General features: G+C 40.1%; 1 protein-coding gene across 3 annotated transcripts in view; it reads right to left on the reverse strand.

Moving 5' to 3' along the window:
- Positions 1-18,946, reverse strand: part of KIAA1217 (KIAA1217 ortholog) — a 372,020-nt gene that overhangs the window by 349,470 nt on the left and 3,604 nt on the right. For 2 of the 3 annotated variants that reach the window (XM_069006635.1, XM_069006633.1), the window contains exon 2: positions 631-728. In XM_069006635.1, the coding sequence (XP_068862736.1) occupies positions 631-694 (64 nt within the window). In that variant the 5' untranslated portion in view covers positions 695-728. Of the gene's footprint in view, positions 1-630; positions 729-13,990; positions 14,084-18,946 lie in introns of those variants that run through there. The other variant, XM_069006632.1, reaches the window with a different exon arrangement.

Raw genomic sequence — 18,946 nt, forward strand, 5'->3', positions numbered from 1 at the left:
GAAACAGCCAAATGTCTTCCTCAGAGGGTCAAAGAGGAGGTCCCAGACACCCACCACACCTTAGTTTTGCAAGAGGAAAATGATACAACTGGAGTACCACATAGTAATTTTTCCATTAACAGGTAGCCCCACCTATCAAATGTTAGCACTACATGGAAGATGTGATGGGGCTCATAGCACATGAAGGAAATCAACAGTGTTCATGACAGAAAAAAATAGGTTTTCCAGAAATTAATTTTTTTAAAGAGGGGAGCAATAGGGAATTTCAGATGCACCTCCTCTAACCCACCTTCCTCACCCCAAGGCTTATCTTCTATGAACATATATATAAAAGAGACAATGAAGACACAACTCACATCTTAGTGATCATCTCCAACTCTTACCAATTCTGCCTTCATATCCTCCCTATCCATCTAACACATGACCACCTCTCCAGAAGAAACTGTCTCAAAGCATGTCAGAAATACACATGCATTCCCAGCATACCATTCTCCAATGCACATGAAGCCAGGAGAGCGTGATAAGACACACAAGAAGGGGCTGATGAGACCAGCCCATGTCACCAGTTTTGTGAAGACAGGAGATGTGGGAGGGCAGCGTTTTCCAGGCCGAGGATGAGGTTTCACTTACCCAGCTCTCTACAGGGGAGTGCCACGCTCCAGCGGGGTGGCCGGGTGGCTCTGCCATGAGGCATTCCGGGGCATCACAGCACAGGAACTTCAGGAAACCTAAAACAGGAAAAAAGTGAGTCATGAGTGAATGTGCCGAAGCCCCTTTGGAAACCAGCAGTGGCAGCCTCCCACAGACAGCCACAGCTGAAAACCCTGCAAACAACACATCATTGAGGCTGACTAACAAAAACATTGTTTGTTAAAATGCAATTAAAGCTGGAAGTACGAGCAATTTAACAGCTATTCACTTCAGAAAAATATTGCAATGATCTCAAAACCAAGTATTCTTAACACAGCAGAAATGCCCGGCAGCATCTGGGTGACAGCAAGGAAAGACAGGTCTTTGAGTCCTATTCCCCACACACACGCACCCACTCCCTTGCAGTTGTCTCTGATTGGCAATGTGATTTTTCCTAAGATTAGAACACCAGGTGGAAGTTGCTGGAGGAGCTGTCTGTATGTCAACATAATGAATGCATTCCAGAGGTGGGGAAGCTGTGATGACTGTGATTGACTTTGGTACAGATCGGCCTGCAAAAGGATATAAAATGCTGGAGTCTGGGCCAACTGGTCCCCTAAAGTTGCAGGCAGCTTCCAGGTGGATTGCACCCTCACCCCTTCCCCAGGCAGAGATGTCTGCAGGGTACATCCAGGCTGAAGACAGGGAACACTCATTTTGGACAGGTGAGTAACAGCACTAAGATCCAGTCATGTGCAGAAATAAAATCCAAAAGTAGCCACAGAGGTGCTTGTAGCCTTGCAATTGTGCATTCTGCAAGCCAAAGACTGCAAACCTGTACATTCCTAATTGAACCTGCTTATGGTATAACCCTTTAGACCTGATTATATTATACACTGCACAGGCAATATTTAGATAGTGTATTAGCAATAGATCTAACCACAATCATCCACCTAATCAGTGTGATACTTCTTGCACCTGAGTCTTCTCTCTACTACTCTGCCACAAGTTAGCAAACAAATGATCCAACTTCTTAAAGCATCAGCTACCCTTTCATCACAAGGCAAAGCTGACATATGTCCAAAGAAATACTGAGCTCCCGGCATTTGTAAAATTTTATTTCAGCTTTATTTCACCAATATCCATTTCCAAGCTTCATCCATTTGTTAGTTCTAGTCATTTCAAATAAAAAAATTTATCTAGAAGCACGAAAATAAAAAAGAACAGTAACATTACTTCTGTCACTCAAGAACAATAGGAGTTTAAAGATTATCAATGCCATTAATGTGATTTAGGTTCAATGTGACAATATCCTGAAATAATGACTGTTGTTAAAAGTACAGCAAACACTTAATGTGGATCTACTGAAAGGCTGAGATATAATTATGCAATTTACCCTTTAATTTGCATCTATGTGGTTTAACATATTTCTCAATCTTAAAGACAACATTTCATATTCACAAAGCCTTGTAGTCTGATAAACACAGCCTATGCTCTCTCAAAATTTCAAAACAAAAGTAGTTTTAAGAACCCTGCTTAACAGTGGGGAATCATTGGTCACATCTGCAAATGGTTGGCCCCATTAGTGAGCTTCAAACTACCCCAAGAGAAAGCAAAAGGCAGAATCCCAGTGCCTCTGCCTCTCCTGGCCCCAGTTTCCCATCAAAAGAACATGGCACTGGCAAAATGCTCCAGTATTGTCCCCACATCAAGATGCATAAGTGGCATTTTTCAGAACAAGCCCAGACAATCTGTTAGCAAGAATCACAGATTCACATCTAGGATTGAAAGGGCCAAAGTACTTGAACACATACAAATAAGGGAGCCAGGAGAAAGAAAAGGAGCCAGAGAGAGTAGCTGGGTTTATATCTTCAGAATTGAGAATAGCAATACTGCTTATTTGAACCTGAATGCAGTCTATATAATCACTACTGGCAAAATCAAAATCTTTTGTACAGGCTATACTTGATTAAATTAGGTTAATTTTCACTATAAAACTGAAAAATAATTACTGGTTTAAAAAATAACATAAAATATCCTTTATTTAAAGAGTGCTGTAGTTGGAGGAGAACATAGTTCGTTCTTCATACACAACAGAAGAGACTAAATTGCTTGAACACAAAAGATAACTCAGATTCATCTACCAAGTTGTACCCAGCAACTCTGTAATAATTGCATACAGAACACAAACATGCTTTGTTGAGAGCTCACAATATCTAATCAGCTATAATTCTAAATTTTATTTTCCATTTGCAAATTACCAAGGGAGCAAACTACAGAACAGGAATGTAAAATAATATTCTAGCTGGAGAAATTTTGCTAGCACATAAGCTTCTACCCACCCCTTCCCTAATGCCTGCAAGGCTCTTCTGCTTCTGAACTTATTTCAATTGTTAGTTTCTCTTTGAAGGTATTTCAACTATAATGCAAGCAATGCTCTAATGAATTCTCAGTGCTGTGCTATCTTTCCCAAACAGTTCTTTTACGTCATCTGCAAATTTGGATGCTGAGATGTACTTGCTATACTCATGTGCATCTCTGTTTCTGAGGAATGCCAATATTATCATCAAGTGAGAAGTTTCAAAGTTTCTAAAATTAAAAACAAAAAATAAACACACCCCCAAAAAGCACCAAACAGACACCTTCTACAGGTTGATTGTTTACTCACATTAACCTGTTTTGGCACTTACCCCATCTCACCCTTCTCCACCAGCCCAATTGCTGACTGGCCCTGCACTGCTCTCTGGAGCCAGGGGAGGGAGGGGGTTGGCAGGGTCCTGCAAGTGGCACAAACTGGGCAGCACCACACCAATGAACTTCACCCCTCTCCCTCACAAGGTTCATCCTCTGAGTAAGCAGATTTGGTAACTTGCATTCCTCCCCAAACATGACTCTGCCAACAATAATTTTTCAGATTCACGAGTAGTCACCCCCATCCTGAACTCCCACAACACCAAGAGCTGCCCTAAAGACACGACGTACTGGGTACCTCAGCAGAAAGTAGATGGCAGTTGCCTCATGCTTGGAGCATCCAGCTCTTACTGCTAAGGGACACTTCTGACATTGTCCTATGTCATGCCTTCCCCATGATGGCATCTGAATACATTTTGCCACCAATTAAGGTCCCACTGTGACAAGGACCCTTCTAGAAGAGCAGCGGCAGTGGCAGCATAGTTTACGCCTTTGTCTCCTGCTGCAGCAGTGACAGGGAGACCTTTCAGCTGCATCTGTACACTGAACTATCCAAAACTAATTTAAGTAAGTTAAAAGGAGAATATTATAAGAGAAGAATAAGAGGCTACTGGTCTGCGTTATGAAACAGATTTTGTTTTAATAGGCCAAAATATGCTTCTTTGAGGCCAGCAGTCAAGGGAGCAAATACCTCACTTTTACCAGCCCAACTGCAAGAGCCATGCCAAGCTCACTAAAAATGTAAAGGCAAACAAAAAGCCAGAAATTCTCTCTATTCCACAACATTCTGACAAGTAATTTATCAATGGATGAAAGAATTAAGCCAAAATTAGCAGTCTTGTTGACGCAGGTGATCATCCTGTGTTCTTTAAAGAAAAGCAAACATTTCCAGGTTGTAAAAGAGCAATGACAACAATGTCTCTTTTTGTGTAACCAGCAGCTGACAATTTTGTATAATAAATAATGCTATTTTACAGTAATAAATACAACATCAGCAACACAGCGCAGTTAACATATTAATGCTGACAGAAATTATCTCTGTTCTCTATTAATCTGCATTCTTTACAGATGGTTATTTATAAAAATTAAACATGAAACCGAAAGGTTATCTATGGCCGTATTAGCAAACATCTGCTTGTGATTCTGATTTCATGTTTGCATGCTATTCCTGGAAAAGCAACCCTCTTTAAGATGTACCAGATGTGACCAAGTCTTCTTAATCGTAAAATATTTGTTTCAGCAAGATAAAAGTTCAGGGCCAGGAAAGAAATCCTATATTCTGAAAAGAGCAACTGTCTTATACTGCTGCTGCTGAATTCTCCAGAGGAAAAGTGTTTCTGAAGAGAGAAAAATGCAGTTTATTTAGTGTGTCACTACAGATAATTACTCTTATTTTTAAATTTGAATCATTCAAATGTATAAACATGGACTCAATTTCAACTTTCAAGCAGAGAAGTTATGCATTACAAGAACTGCATCACCTATTCACTCTCAGGCATGGGACGGACAGAGTAACATTCAATCTCCAGTGGCAGCAGCTTAAGCAGCCTTCCACAAACTGACTTCAGAGATCTTGACTTGCTCTCCAAATGGCCTCACCATGATCTCTGCTGCTCACAAGACGAAAGAAACAGTTAACTTTGGAATGGGAAGGTGTTGCAGGCAGCAGATGAGAGCTATAGCAAGCAACATGAAGGAGTTAATGTAGACCAAACCAAAGAGAAATGGGTTGTTCAATTCTTTCTTACCATCTTACTTTAAACTATTAACTGCTTATTTCCTAAAAATAATAATTTAAAAAAAGGTTTCTGAACCATCTGATTATTTGTTCATTTTGTTTGATAGCCATACCCTTTGAATGAATAACACTGTTAATGCATAGGACATAAATATAAAAAGAAAAGAAAGGAAATTAACAACATAAAATAGAATAGCTGAAGATTAATTTAATGGCAAATAAAGAGATTAACAATTAAAATTAAATTAGAAATGTTAAAGCTTCTTTATACATCTCAGAAAACCCGAGCTGTCCCAGTCTTTCAAGACTCACATTTTGCTTTTCACTCTTGCCCTACTAGTTCACATGCATCTTCAAGACTCAGATTAAGTCTCCAAGAAGGGAACAAACCATCCTTCATGGAAAACCCTGGAAGGTACAAGAGTTTGACCATGGTGGCCATGCAGAGAGGCTGGCAGATCCTGCCCCAGAGCTGTGGGGCTGGGGTGCTAACCAAGCCTCCACATATCTCAGCCGTGCTCTTCCTGGCACCAGAACAGGATTTTCATTTGGGCCTGTTGTCCAAAAAATATTTGGGACCTGGAGAAGATTCCTCTCCACCACCACACTAAGCAGGGTAAAAAAACCCAAAAATTTGTAGAAGTGTGTTTTGCCCTCTTTGCTTCCCCTTCCATAAAGCACAAGAATTCCCTCAAGGCGCAAATGACACAAAAGTCTGTCACCACATATACAAGAGGCAGGTCAGAGAGCTGCCCTGTGAGAAGAGGGCTCTGCTGAGGGGAAAGTTATGCTTCAGTGAGCTATCTAAAACATAGCTAACTGAACTGCATAATTCAATGTAAACTGGGAAGAGCCTGCTTACACTTCCTAACCATGGACCAAGCAGAGATGGTGCCTGCAGACACAGAACTGAACAGAACACAGAGCACACCTTAAGTCACCCATACAGGAAGGCTCAAGGTCTCTTCCGGGGACAAACCGGCAGTATGATGGAAAATGGCAAAAAAAGACACAGTAGCAATGGAGCAAGGGCAGAGGAATAGAAACACCAGAAATCATTCATTTAATGCAAAAGCACAAGGAGATTTGAAATCCTTCCAAGTCTCTTCAGCTCTGATGTGCGCTTTTGTAAGCAGAAGTAGCTCTTAACATACTTTTCGCTTGAAATGAATTCCTCCTAATGGAACTCATTTCAATATAGAGCAGAACAGCTTCCATTTTGGATATATGAAAGCATCCAAATGGTGTTTCTCACACACCTCTGCACCTTTGACATCATTTCAGATGCAGCCCAGACAGATGAGCAAGGCACACACACACAAGTGGTACATTAGCTACAGTGAACAAGAACATCTGCATTTAGCTATGGTACCTTGAAATCAGTAATGTAGCCAAGAAAATAACTGTTTTCAGCAATCAGATAAGTCATAATGCTATTATTAATTCATATGGTTTCAGTCTCTGTTACTCTTTAAAATTCTTCAGGATAGAATCATTTAGGTTGGAAAAGACCTTTGTGGTCGTTGACTCCAACCACAAACCTAACTCTGCCGAGTCCCACTTAACCATAGAAATTTAACCATTTAACCATGGCAAAAGCCAAAGAGCAAGAAAAACCTACCCTTGGGGAAAGTGACCAAAAGGGCACCATACGCTATATGAGTCTTGATGGAGACACCTTAAAACTTTGTAGAAAGTTGTCAGTCTGACTACTCCTAGAAAATGCAGAAACTGAGTCATAGAAGAATGGCTAGACTCCTCAGCCTGCTGTCAGCAGGGCACAATTGAATTTGTCTTACCCAGTGCTCAATCTGCCAGGAAAGACTTACTAAAAGAATGCTTTTATTTGATGTCTTCACGTATACATATCAAAATAATGTGATTAATTGACAAATACACAAAGACTGCTTCCCTCTGTTCCTATTGACATTAACATATTCAGAGTAAGTTTCCCAGCACTATCTGGACCACTAATTTTCACACAGCTCTCAAATCAAAGTATGTCACCAAGACAACTGGTAGCCTTCCTAATATTCATCAAATGTTTTCATTTGAGTAGCACCACTAAAGAGAGGACAGTGGAAACAAAGTGCTATACCCTCCCTCTATTTGCCACACTAATTCAAAGTACCTGCAGATGGTAAAGCAGTAAAAGACTGGAAGCAAGTCTTCCCTCCAGTGCCCCTGTTATTATCAGCACCAGAGCTGTGTTGATGCTACAGGAGCAGTGGCAAGTTTTCAAAGAAGCTGCAGCATGTACAGGAATGCTTTACACAGCCAAACAGAAATCTCCCTTCCAGTTTCCTCTGGCTTCAGACAAAAGAAGAAAACTCTAAATCAAGACAATTCATGAGCACATAGTGGAAGGCAGATGCCATGTTTCTACCTGCACTAGAAAACTTCATGATCAAAAATTTCATGTTGGCACAGCTCTGCTGAAGAATCAGCAGAGGATCTGAACATTTATTGATGATGCAGCACTGGAGAGTGTAAAATCCAAATCTTACCTGCAAATGTAACAACACTGAAATGCACACTGTAGAATGCTAGTGAAGATAGAAGAATTTGCTGAAAGACAGACGCTTCTATTTTAAAGATTATCAGGAATATATTATTAACCAGAAAAGTCATTAAAATTGTATCATAACTGTAATATCATTATTTCTTGTACTTAAAAATAAAAATTAGAACTCAAAGTTGTTTCTTGAATTTTTTAAAACACAGCTCTTAGTACCAAAAGTGCTACTATTAAAGAGCAATTCACAGCTGAACAAAAACCAGTTATGCAGTGTTCCACTAACCTTCAGAAAAGTTTTTAATATTCAGGATTCTTCCCAGCAGGGTAGGGTTGAGAAATTAATCCTTTTAAAGTTGATTTTCAACAACAGACAAAGGCATGTGTTAGCTGAATTCTATTTATGGCAATCATCCAAATATCAGATAAAGTTTTCCTGGCTGTGCTTCAGTCATCTCCATTCACAGCTAAAGAGTACTTTTATAAATGTAGACAGACAGTATAAATCCTGTTTCTTGTTTGCATCCAGATCTACACCTCTCAGAAAGTGAAAACGTTACATAGTAATTGTCACTTCAAGAAACACACCAGTAATGACTGACTGAAAAGTCCATCCTGTACAGTTGTAAACTCCAGACAAAAACCCAAGAACTCAAAAAAGACTACTAAAATACCACAGTGGACAAGGCAGAGTAACTAAGGGATGACAGAACTGCACGTATGTGAATATAATAAACTGTGCTAAACAGTTAAACACTTCAGCAATGTATTTTAAAGGCTTTAGCACATATAAGGAATAGAATTTAAAGGTGCACACTTCTCTCATAAACAACACAAAAGAGGAAGTGGTGGTGGTGTGGAAATCAATCTGTTCACAACACCTTAATAATTAAAAGTAAAAAAATCCCAAACCCTAAGGTTGCCCTGTTTTAATCTTACAGCATGCAGGAAAATGAACTAAGCTTATGTGTGGGAAGAATCCAAATATGCTACATATGAAAATTCAATTAAGAAATTCAAACAGCTTCATTTTGCCATACAACACTGTTGGATACAGTATTTATAACAATGGCATTTCTTTAGTCATGATTCTATATTAAACTGAATTCTAAGGATTCTTGGTTTTCTCCCCATTTTTGCATTCTGTCACTACAAGGATTTCATTTCTCAAATGCTCAATGAAACCCAAACACATTATGTCGGAAGTACATCAATAACAGCTATTTATCAACTGCTTTAAGACATTGCTATGGTTTCAAACTCAAAGTTCACCAGTGTGGGGTATGGCCAGCCCCTGCCCTGGAGGGATGTCTGCTGAGATTGCATAATCGGCCAGCAGGAGTCTCTGGAAAGGCAACCACTTCTTTAGTCACAGCGAGAAAAGTCAGACCCAGAATCCTCTAGGAGACCCTATGGAGATCCCTTGTAACCCATTGGCCCTTACCCCCTGGCACCCATCCCCTATATCCCTATAAAGCCAGCCCCCTGCCCCTGTGGGAGAGAGAGCTCTCGTCCCTGGCTCCCCTTTTCCGGAGTACGGACTAATAAAGCTGCCTCGTGCGGAACAGCCACACGGGCCTCTCGTCTCTCCCTGCTCTGGCCTGGAGGCTGCCCTGCAGAGCTGAGCTGGAATCACAAGCTGACAATCACTAAAGAGCTGACAGCTTCTGCACTGGCCCTCCTAGGCAGCAGCTGAGGGAAGACACCAGGCCTCGGGAAGGCGATTCCTTTTGGGACCATCTCTCCAGACCGGTCACAGCTTCCTCGGTCAGAGCTACTGACCCCTCACCAGCTGTAATACACCAGAAACAGAGAGGTGATGCAGTGCTCCAGTCAGTCATGCTGGTTCCTTAAGTGCAATGCACCATTCAATTTCAGATGCACACAAGTCCACCTGACCCACAGTTTATTTTTGTCATCTCTTACATTTTCTGTAGAACAAGAAAGGCAACAGCAGCAATGTAAGAATATAGGCACTTTTTCCTTTTGAGGCTACACCACAATACTTGACATGAACTAAAGCATAGAGGTATTCAGACAGATTGTCCCTACATTGCAGCCGCTCAGGTTCAGTATTTTATTATGAACCAGGATGTAGAGGCTATGTTTGTGAGATTTGATGTGTTCTAGTAGTTCCTAGCATGATGTTTAGCATCTTGAGCCCACAAACCATCTTCACATTTCACCTTTACTCATTATAGTAAAACACTGTTATTAAAAGGTAATTTCTTTCATCATCCCCAAAGGTGAGAAATGTTTATGTTTCTTGCCACCATTTTGGTTTCTACTTATAACTCAACTACTATGTTTGATAATAAACATAATTTTTGAAAAGAAACATGAAGTACTGTTTAACAAACAATACTTCATGGTACAGTTAAAAGAAATTAATGCTGAAAGCCTGACACCTGTAACACCACTGCTAATAAAATCAAGTATATGAAACAGATGTGTTGCATAAAAGCAATGGAGCTCAAGACCCTTGTATCACACCAGCTACTCTCTCTGGTATCACAAGATCCCAGATTAAGAGCTAAAACTGTATCAATGTTAAAAAAAACAAACCATAAAGCAATGGGAGACAGCGTGGATGCTTCACTCATTTCATAGTCAGAAGGGAGCGCAAAGCACGGCACCAGTCCCAGACTTCCTGCTCGGCTTTTTGTCCCATTTAGCACCAACAACAACTCCTTTGAACATGCTCATGATGGAAACTGGAAGGGGATGGGACGGAGGCGGGGAAGAGGATTATATTAAAAAAAAACCAAAACCCCTTTAGTAAGAGACTGAATGGTATAGCAGAAGCATGTCTTATGGACAGCATTTCTTCAAAATAAGCTTTCATCAAGCACAAGGTGATACTATTCCATCTCACAGGCTCTGCATCTACAGGCCATTTGTTCTTTCTAAAAGCAGTACTGCCAATGCTCACCAAGCCTCCCTTACAGTGCAGATAAAGATATATGCAATGAAGGATGTGCATACTCAGCCACAGGCAAACTTGTATGATAAACACTGCACCTGAAAGGAATTCCTAAAGGAAATAAAGGTGCAGGTTGTTTGTAAAAATGGGTTCTGAAACTATTAAGCAAGTTCTTCTACAAATATTCTTGCACATGGGTGTCAGGAGACAAAGAGGAACCAAAGCTGATGACAAAATATGAATGAAAGATTATTTTCTATACTACAGAGCTAAAACACCAACAGAATTGGAGGGAGACAGCAACAGAAGTCAGCGGTGTAACTGCTCTGGAACTGCCACTGTGTAAAACTCAAGGCAGGTTGCAACATACCAAACTTTACGATTTATTAGCCCACTTTTTTCTGATAGTAGCCAACTACAGGAAAAGAAATAACAAGGTTTAGAAGAGTACTTCTATTGTGACACCCTCCAATTTCTGACCATTAGCTACCAACTTGTTGCTTTCACCTTCCTGCCCCACTTCACAAAGCAACTTGCACTACCCTGTTAAGTTAATGGTCACATTAGTAGGTCATGTTACCCTATGCACAAGAAAAGAAAACTCTCACAGTTAACAGAAGCTACTGAATTCTACAGCCTCCTGTTTTCCAATCATTCTGTAGTGCTACTATCAAAACTTCCTGATTCTTCTGCTGGAAGAGCTGCAAGAGGAAGATGTGCACAGTACATCCCTCACTTAGCACTCAGCATTGCTTGTCCAGCATGGCACCTTTCTTGAGCTAGAAAAAGCAGGTAAGTATTATTACAGAAAGAAGCTAAGTGTTAATTCTATTCCTGAGAACTGCTAGTATTAATCCCAAAATTCAAAACTAAAAGCAGCTATAAAGCATCAGTTCCATCAGTCACTGGTTTGCTACAGTTGTCCTTTGGACCATGGAAACATAAAAAGTTCTTTTGGAGAATAAATCAATAACTAAGCAAATCACCAAACCCCAAATGTTGTATCAACAATTCTCAACAATCAACAAGCAAATTTCCGTCATTTAATATTTAACCATGGAAGAAAATTATGGTTTGACTATATGGTTTGCCTTTAGGACAAACAAAGCTATTTAGGAGACTACAAACATTTTTCTTGTTGCTTCCACATGACAGAAAGGCTCAGTTTTACAGTTACTCAGCTGTGTAAAACAAAATCGGGGGACCAGGATGACAAATAAAAAGTTCTGCTCATGCTTGCTGCAATGCAAAAATGCAACTTTATTAGTACACACATATTAGTTTGAAATTCTTCACAATCAGTGCATGAACTAAATTAATTACACATTTAATCAGTTCCGATTTAGTACCTGACAGTTGGTGAACTGGTATAGTCACAGTATTTCAGCTCTGCCTGGTTACAATAAATAACTAACTTAGCTATATTTGAATGTTTCATGTGATATTCATCCACAGAATAACTAGCCTCAAAGTTTTAGGTTTTATGCCTCAGTTATTTTTCTCCTACATTATTAATTTGTTCATGTACTTGGGTTGGTTTATATCAAAAAGGACAGTATGTCTAATGTCTGCATCTTTCCAAAGTGAGTAAGGAGATGAAGGTGTGAAGATGGGGTTTGGGCTCAAGTTGCTACACATCATGCTAGAAGTTACTGGACATGTCAAATCTCACAAATATATCCTTTACATACAGGTCTATAATAAAGTACTGAATCTGAGAAGTGGCTGCAATGTAGTGACAGTCTGTCTGAATACCTTTATGCTTTAATTCTGTGTGTCAAATACCATTGTATAGCCTCAAAAGGAAAAAGTGTCTGTATTTTTTATCACTACCATTGCATTTCTTCTTCTAGAGCAAATGTAAGATGTGGAAAAAATAACCCAGGAAAAAATATGTGCAAATCTTAAAACGCTGAGAAACATGGTTCTGAACATCAGTAAACTGAGGGTCAGGAGGACTTCTGTGTGTCTCAATTCAAAGGGTGCTTTGCACCTAAGGAACTAGCATGACTGGCTGGAGCACCTGATTTGCTATGTATTTCTGGTGAACTTTGATTTTAAAACAATAGCTATGTTTTAAAGCAGTTGATAAATAGGTATTATTGATATTCTTTGGTCATACTGTGTTTGGGTTTCTTTGAGCATTTGAGAAATGAAATCCTTGTAGTGACAGAATGCGAAGATGGGGAGAAAACCAAGAATCCTTAAAATTCAGCTTAGTACAGAATCACAAAGAAATGCCATTGTTATAACAACTGTGTCCAGTAGTGCTGCATGGCAAAATGAGGTTCTCTTTGAGGGGGTGGGCAATAGAACTTGAGACAGATTTTCACTGACTAGCTTAATCCACCAAAGAAAGGAAAGAATAAACAAAATTGTGGTTTAAATATTTTCATCGCTGCACTTCATATCTTTGAATCTTAATAATTTTCAGCTTATTTGGTGCCCTTTGCAGATATTTGTTCAGAATTTTTAAAATGTCAGCCATAAAAATAAAACGAGTAGGGAGAAGTACAACTTTATCACTCGTTAAAAGTTGCCAGCAGCTCTCGAAGTCGGCAGCCTGCAGAAGAAAGAGACTCTTGTTCTCGCCCTGCACACAACGCCCCACGTAACCTTTAAAACTGGACACATAAAATAGCATTGATGCTCCAGCCCCGGCGAACAGCAGGGCTGAGCCGCAGACGTCCCGGCGAGGACAAGCCCTGCCCTGCTCCGCCCAGGGTGCGCAGCGGGCCCGGGCAGAGCAGCCCCGCCGGCCGGCGCGGAGCCACCGCGGAGCCACCGCGCTCCCTCCTGCGGAGAGCTGCGGCAACGCCCGCCGCTCCCATCCCTCCTCAGCACACGAGTCCCGAGTTTAAGGGGCAGACGATGCTGAACGGCTCCTCGCTGTGCCCCAGATCTCCTTCCATTTAACCTCAGAGTGCCCCGTTTCTTTCCTCAGTCCTCCTGCAAACGCGAGGGGGATTTTCTCCTTCATAGGCAAAAAAAATTTAAAAATTGAAAATCATTTATTGCTGTGCTGGATGCTAGTGAATGGTCTGATTTTTTGTGAATGATAGAAAGCATTCAGAGGCCTGGTCTTTATTGAGCAATCCAGAGACCAAGCTCTGTGCCAGAGGCCATAAAGAGAATCCCATAAAAGAATTGGTTACAAGACTCACATTACAAAATAACAGAAGTACAGTAATAGGATAGCTATCCATGGAGACACTTGGTTTACAAAGACAATTAGTAACATTTAGATAAGCAAGACAACACCTTGAAAACAGTAAAAAATGAAAAGGTCAAGCTACCGGTAAATCTGCACCTACAAGTAACCAAGGAAGGCAGAGTGGCCTCACCGCATCATTTGGAGATTTTTGGATGTTAGTGCAATTATGGGTCGTTAGACACAAAAACAGTAACTCTAGTCAAACAATTCCAGTGCATGCTGGTGCTCTGTAAACATTAAAGCAAACATCAAAAGGAGGAATCTCTCACACAGACTCACCTGCCTCCAAGCTTCTGCCCTCAGGTTTTCCCCCAGTAAGCTCCATCCATTAGGGCCTAAAGAGGAGCTCAGACAGGAGGCTAGAGTGCAACTCCTGCCTTTTCAACAGCTGTGTCATTTAGCTGCTTTGAGGATAGTTAATGATGCTTATTAGCATGCTGACAGCTGATATATCCGTCACTAATACCTTTAGTGAATACACCAGCAGTTACACTTCACAGTAACACAGATAAAGCCTGAGAAACTGCATCTGCAGACAGTGAACTCTAGCTCAGGTCCATTTTTCCCAGCACTGCCATCACTTGAAAAGAAAGAAAATAGCTTTATGCTTTCTTGCCCCCAAGGATGTTGGTTTGTTCATCCAGATGCAGAGTTTTAATAGGAAACACATAAACAGACCTCAGCAAGTTACAATGCCAGGGTACAGGACAAGTGGGTTTAGACTTACTTAGGCTGAGGAATTGCTGAATGTTTTTCTCACTTTCCTGCCAGGTGATGCTGGAAGTGCTAACTTGGGGCTGAAGTAATTTGAATTCCTCAAATTACCACTCACAGAATTACCTAGTACATCTTAGAAGAACCTACCAGGGAAGAACTGCTAGTTTGAAAGCAGAATGTACGAGGTAACTTGAAACACTGCTGAAAGTGCTTCAAACTAACCTGTTTGCCTATTACCTAAAATGCCCTGAAGTATTCATACTCAGGTCTCGTGTTTCAGAGGAGCAGAGATAAGTCAATTAAACAGCTTTTCTAGCTGCACAACACAAACAGACAAAGCTTCAGGAACTAGGTCCTGGTCTTGGCCCCACATAACACTTTGCAAATGCTAGACTTTGAACTTCTAGCACACCCAATACTTGGCATGGCCTCATATGCCTAAGCTCCATGGAGACAGGATATCAAATATAACACATGCAGCATTTCCTCACTCTCTGCACCTCCTGCCCCAAGAAGTGCATTTTCGCTCGGCTTCTAAGGCACCCAACTTCTCTGTGTGCAAAGGAAACAGCCCAAGCACATAGGTGAAACACTTAAATCAGGGAACTGATCCCCTTCTTCTAAAAATCAAACTGCAAAACCACCTGACAGGCAACACAAAAAACTGAGTCAAGATCTAACACAGATGCACACACCAAGCATACAGGTTGGAGAAACCCATAATCCATAAAGCCATTTTCACTGTGAGGAGAGTCAAGCAGCAGCACAGGCTGTCCTCAGGGATATGAAAACGGATGGAGCCTGCACAGACAAGACTGAATCAAGCCCTAAGCAACCTGTTCTGACACCACAGCTGCCCCTGCTGTCTGCTGGAGGCCACTCTAGAGACTTTATGAGGTCCCTTCCAGACTGATTTATCCCATGAGTTCTTTCCATACTTTCCATAACATGTCATGCCATTGGACTTTGATGTTGTTCTAGCCTCTGGAAGGTACTGTTTGGGAGCCACACACAGATTAGTTAAAATTGATTCCATGAATAAGCCTTTGTATCTTCCCATTTTCAAATCTGGCACAAATTTTCCTTATTATTGGGAAGAGGCAACGCAAATCATTTTGAAAATACTATCAGTTAAGCACTGCAGTTCTTCAGTGCAATTTCTGAAGCAAGATGTTTGAAAAGCAACTTATGTATAAAATGCACTGTGTTCATCCAAATTTTACCTCGCCCCAAAATAAAATAATGAACTGTTCATACCGGAAACCAACTAGATAGTAGACCACAACTCTTTTCAAGAACAGAAAAAGATTTTTGTTTGGAAAGAGTCACTAAACTAAGAACTAGATCTTACGATGTTGTGATAAATATTAACTTTGCTAAATAAAAAAAAAAAAATACTGCGTTCTTTTAAAAGCCCTTATTAGGGAAAAAATGTTGCCTTTTTATGGCTATTTGTTAGATACTAGCTGAATTTCAATAATGAATTGTAATTCAGCACCATATCATCTATTTATATCCACCATTCTGAGCCAACTGCAGCTTACTGCATGATTTTGAAGATTTTGGCCAGGATTTCAGCATAGTTGGCAAACGCAAGCTGGCAAGCCCTTAGGCAATTAAAGCCTTCATAATTACTATAGCACCACACACAAGAATGAAAGAAATGGGCCAGGATGAAATACAGAAATCTTGTAGTCATGCTTATAGCACGACTCCTTCAATATTTCTTTGGTGATACTTCAGTAGCATACTATTACTATCCCATTTGTCTTTAAACTGAAGATGTTTTAGTATTAGCTCCATGTTCTAATTATGTTAAAAGAGGATTATCCATACTGAAATGTGGTTTACTCGAACAAACATAACAATGGAAAGCATTTGCTCACTAAATGCATAATACATGTTCAGCCAAAGTTCTAATTACATACTCCATGCCTGCGTAACAAATAGGTATAATCCATCCTTATGGATTTCAACATGAAGACAAATAACTTTAAGAAAATTCTTCCAGCAAACCTTTCCAAATAATCCCCATACAAAGTCATAGCAATAAAGGATAGAACATATTTCCTAATCACAGAATGTAGACTTTTGCCAGACAGAATGCTGTTTCCAAGGTAGGACTTGTCATTACTAAAGCAATATTCAGTCCTAACTATCTTGACAGTCCATGTTCTCTTTTACATGATGCCAAGACAACCTTGTTGCTTTTCTCCATTGGCTTCCCAATGACCAAAAACATGAAGCTGAGCTCTGGCATGCTTGTAGAGAGCCTTCTATTACTCTATTTTATGCAATATGGCGAGAAAAAAAACTGGTTTAAACAGAATATAGTGAGTCAATTATGAGGAAAAAAAGTATTGCTGTGTTTCACTTACAAAAACCTTCCTAGGTCAAAAAGCTATATACAATTAGTTTTTAAAACAATTAGTAAATGCTTAACTATAAGTAGTCTTCCCTACTCTGCTGTACATGATACCGGAGCAATGCAACAAAACTGAATTTGTGCAATATAGTTTCAATGTATTCTAAAGAAAGTACAGAATAGGCCAGTAACATTAGCCACATAGTGAACAACACAAATGGCAAATTAATTGATAAACATGTATTTTGTTTTCCAGATCTTCTCTGAGACTTGTGACTCCAGCTAGGGAAAGGTCTGTTTGAACTGCATATCCAGACTCAGGAACAGAATAGATGGGGCACCCACCAGCGTCAGCTGCACCAGGAAAAGAGCAGGAGAATGTGGGGATATTTGTGGTTCAGAACTCCCAAATCTGACATGATTAAGTTTCATTCTTCCAGAGTTAAGGGATCCTTTAGTCAGTAGTCCAAGCAGGGCTTCTTTCTCCATCCTTGTAAAGGAAATTAGGATATAAATGATTTTTGTGCTCATACTCTTTTGGGATAGAGACCACAAGAAAACTGAATGAAAGGGAAGCACCAGGTAGGCAAGCTGAAGAATAAAATGCCAGCTTTTGTGAGTTTGAGCAGCATAAAGCTGTATAAAGCATCTTAGCAATAAGCAAACCCCAGAAGTTTTCGGTTGTAGTGGGTTTAATTTGGTTTAAATTGCATCTTTCATCAAATACTCATCGCCAATCGCAAAGATTTTAAACACTCCTCTAAAACTCCATCTCAAAGGAGTCCACATATTTTTTAGCAATACTGACTGAGCACAGGGTATCCAGAGAGGCCCTGGAATCTCCATCCTTGGAGATGCTCAAAAGTCGCCTGGACAACCATCTTTAGGCGGGCCTGCTAGAACTGGGAGGTTGTACAAGACGGACTCCTGAGATCCCTGTCAATCTTAACCATCCTGTGGCTCTCAACCAAACTCCTACCAAATTCTACAAAGGCACCACTTCATGTGTCACCACACTCAAAGAAGGGATGCAGAAAAGTAACAGTTTCCACTGCATTTCATAAGATCTAAAAACTGATTTAGTCTATACTGCATGAACAGAAAAAAAAAAAAAAAGGAAAAAAAAGAGAAAAGAAAAAGAAACTCACACACACACACGTGACTTATGACTTATATTTTAGGCAATTTGGGGCCTAGAGTAAAAAGTTGCATAATGCTACAGGCAGAAGGAAGAGATACAGGGAAAGAACCTATATGGTGACAAATACAAAAGCTACCCTGTTTCAAAGAAACACATAGTCCACAAGATTTTACAAACTCACCATTACATTGCACAAACCCAAACACTGTATCAAGCGATTTGGAGATACTCCAACCTCTCAGGGTTTCCTGAGAGATTTTCAGTGAGGAACTGCAGAAGGGTTTGTTTCCCTCTCCCATCCAAAAAAATTGGAGCAAAAGGGATAACAATCAATCATTTTAATATCCCCTTAAATAAAAAAAAAAATCAACAACAACAACAAAAACAGTGGGGAAAAAAAAAAAAGTAAAACCAAACCACCACCACCATTTACTATCAAGGGATGATCTTGGAATAACCACTGTACTGTCCCAATGCATTCCGTCCCTGACACAAAACCTGTTTCTTCTCCTGGCATTACCCATCACCCTGGGACAGACAATGTTGTTATCCCAAGATCTAAAAGTATACTTTAATGTTAACAACAAATATCTCAGCATTTTCTTTTTGTGTACACATGTACACAAGTTATTTCGTTTCATGCTGGCTTGGAAAACTACCATTCCATTATTTAATGAATTCTGAGGCATTCAGGAATATAGCCAATTCCAGCTTATACTGGAGAAAAAAATGGAAGAAGCACTATTACTCAACTGTGCTGAGGAAGAAAAAAAATGAGAAGCAGTCTTGCATGTATATAAACTATGTATACAAGTTCTGAGACATCTTTAGTGAATCCAAATTCATGAATACAAATCTAGAAGGACTAACAGATAAATATAATGTCAAGTGTTATGTTCAAGTCTTCACTGAATCAAGACCAAGGATCACATCTCCTCCAGTCAGAGGGATTGAGACGTTTGGTATCACAGAGGAAGGTCCCTTTGCACCACAGCCCAACACATTCAAGGGA

Source organism: Aphelocoma coerulescens, chromosome 2 (assembly GCF_041296385.1).
Source record: "Aphelocoma coerulescens isolate FSJ_1873_10779 chromosome 2, UR_Acoe_1.0, whole genome shotgun sequence".
Classification (NCBI taxonomy): domain Eukaryota; kingdom Metazoa; phylum Chordata; class Aves; order Passeriformes; family Corvidae; genus Aphelocoma; species Aphelocoma coerulescens.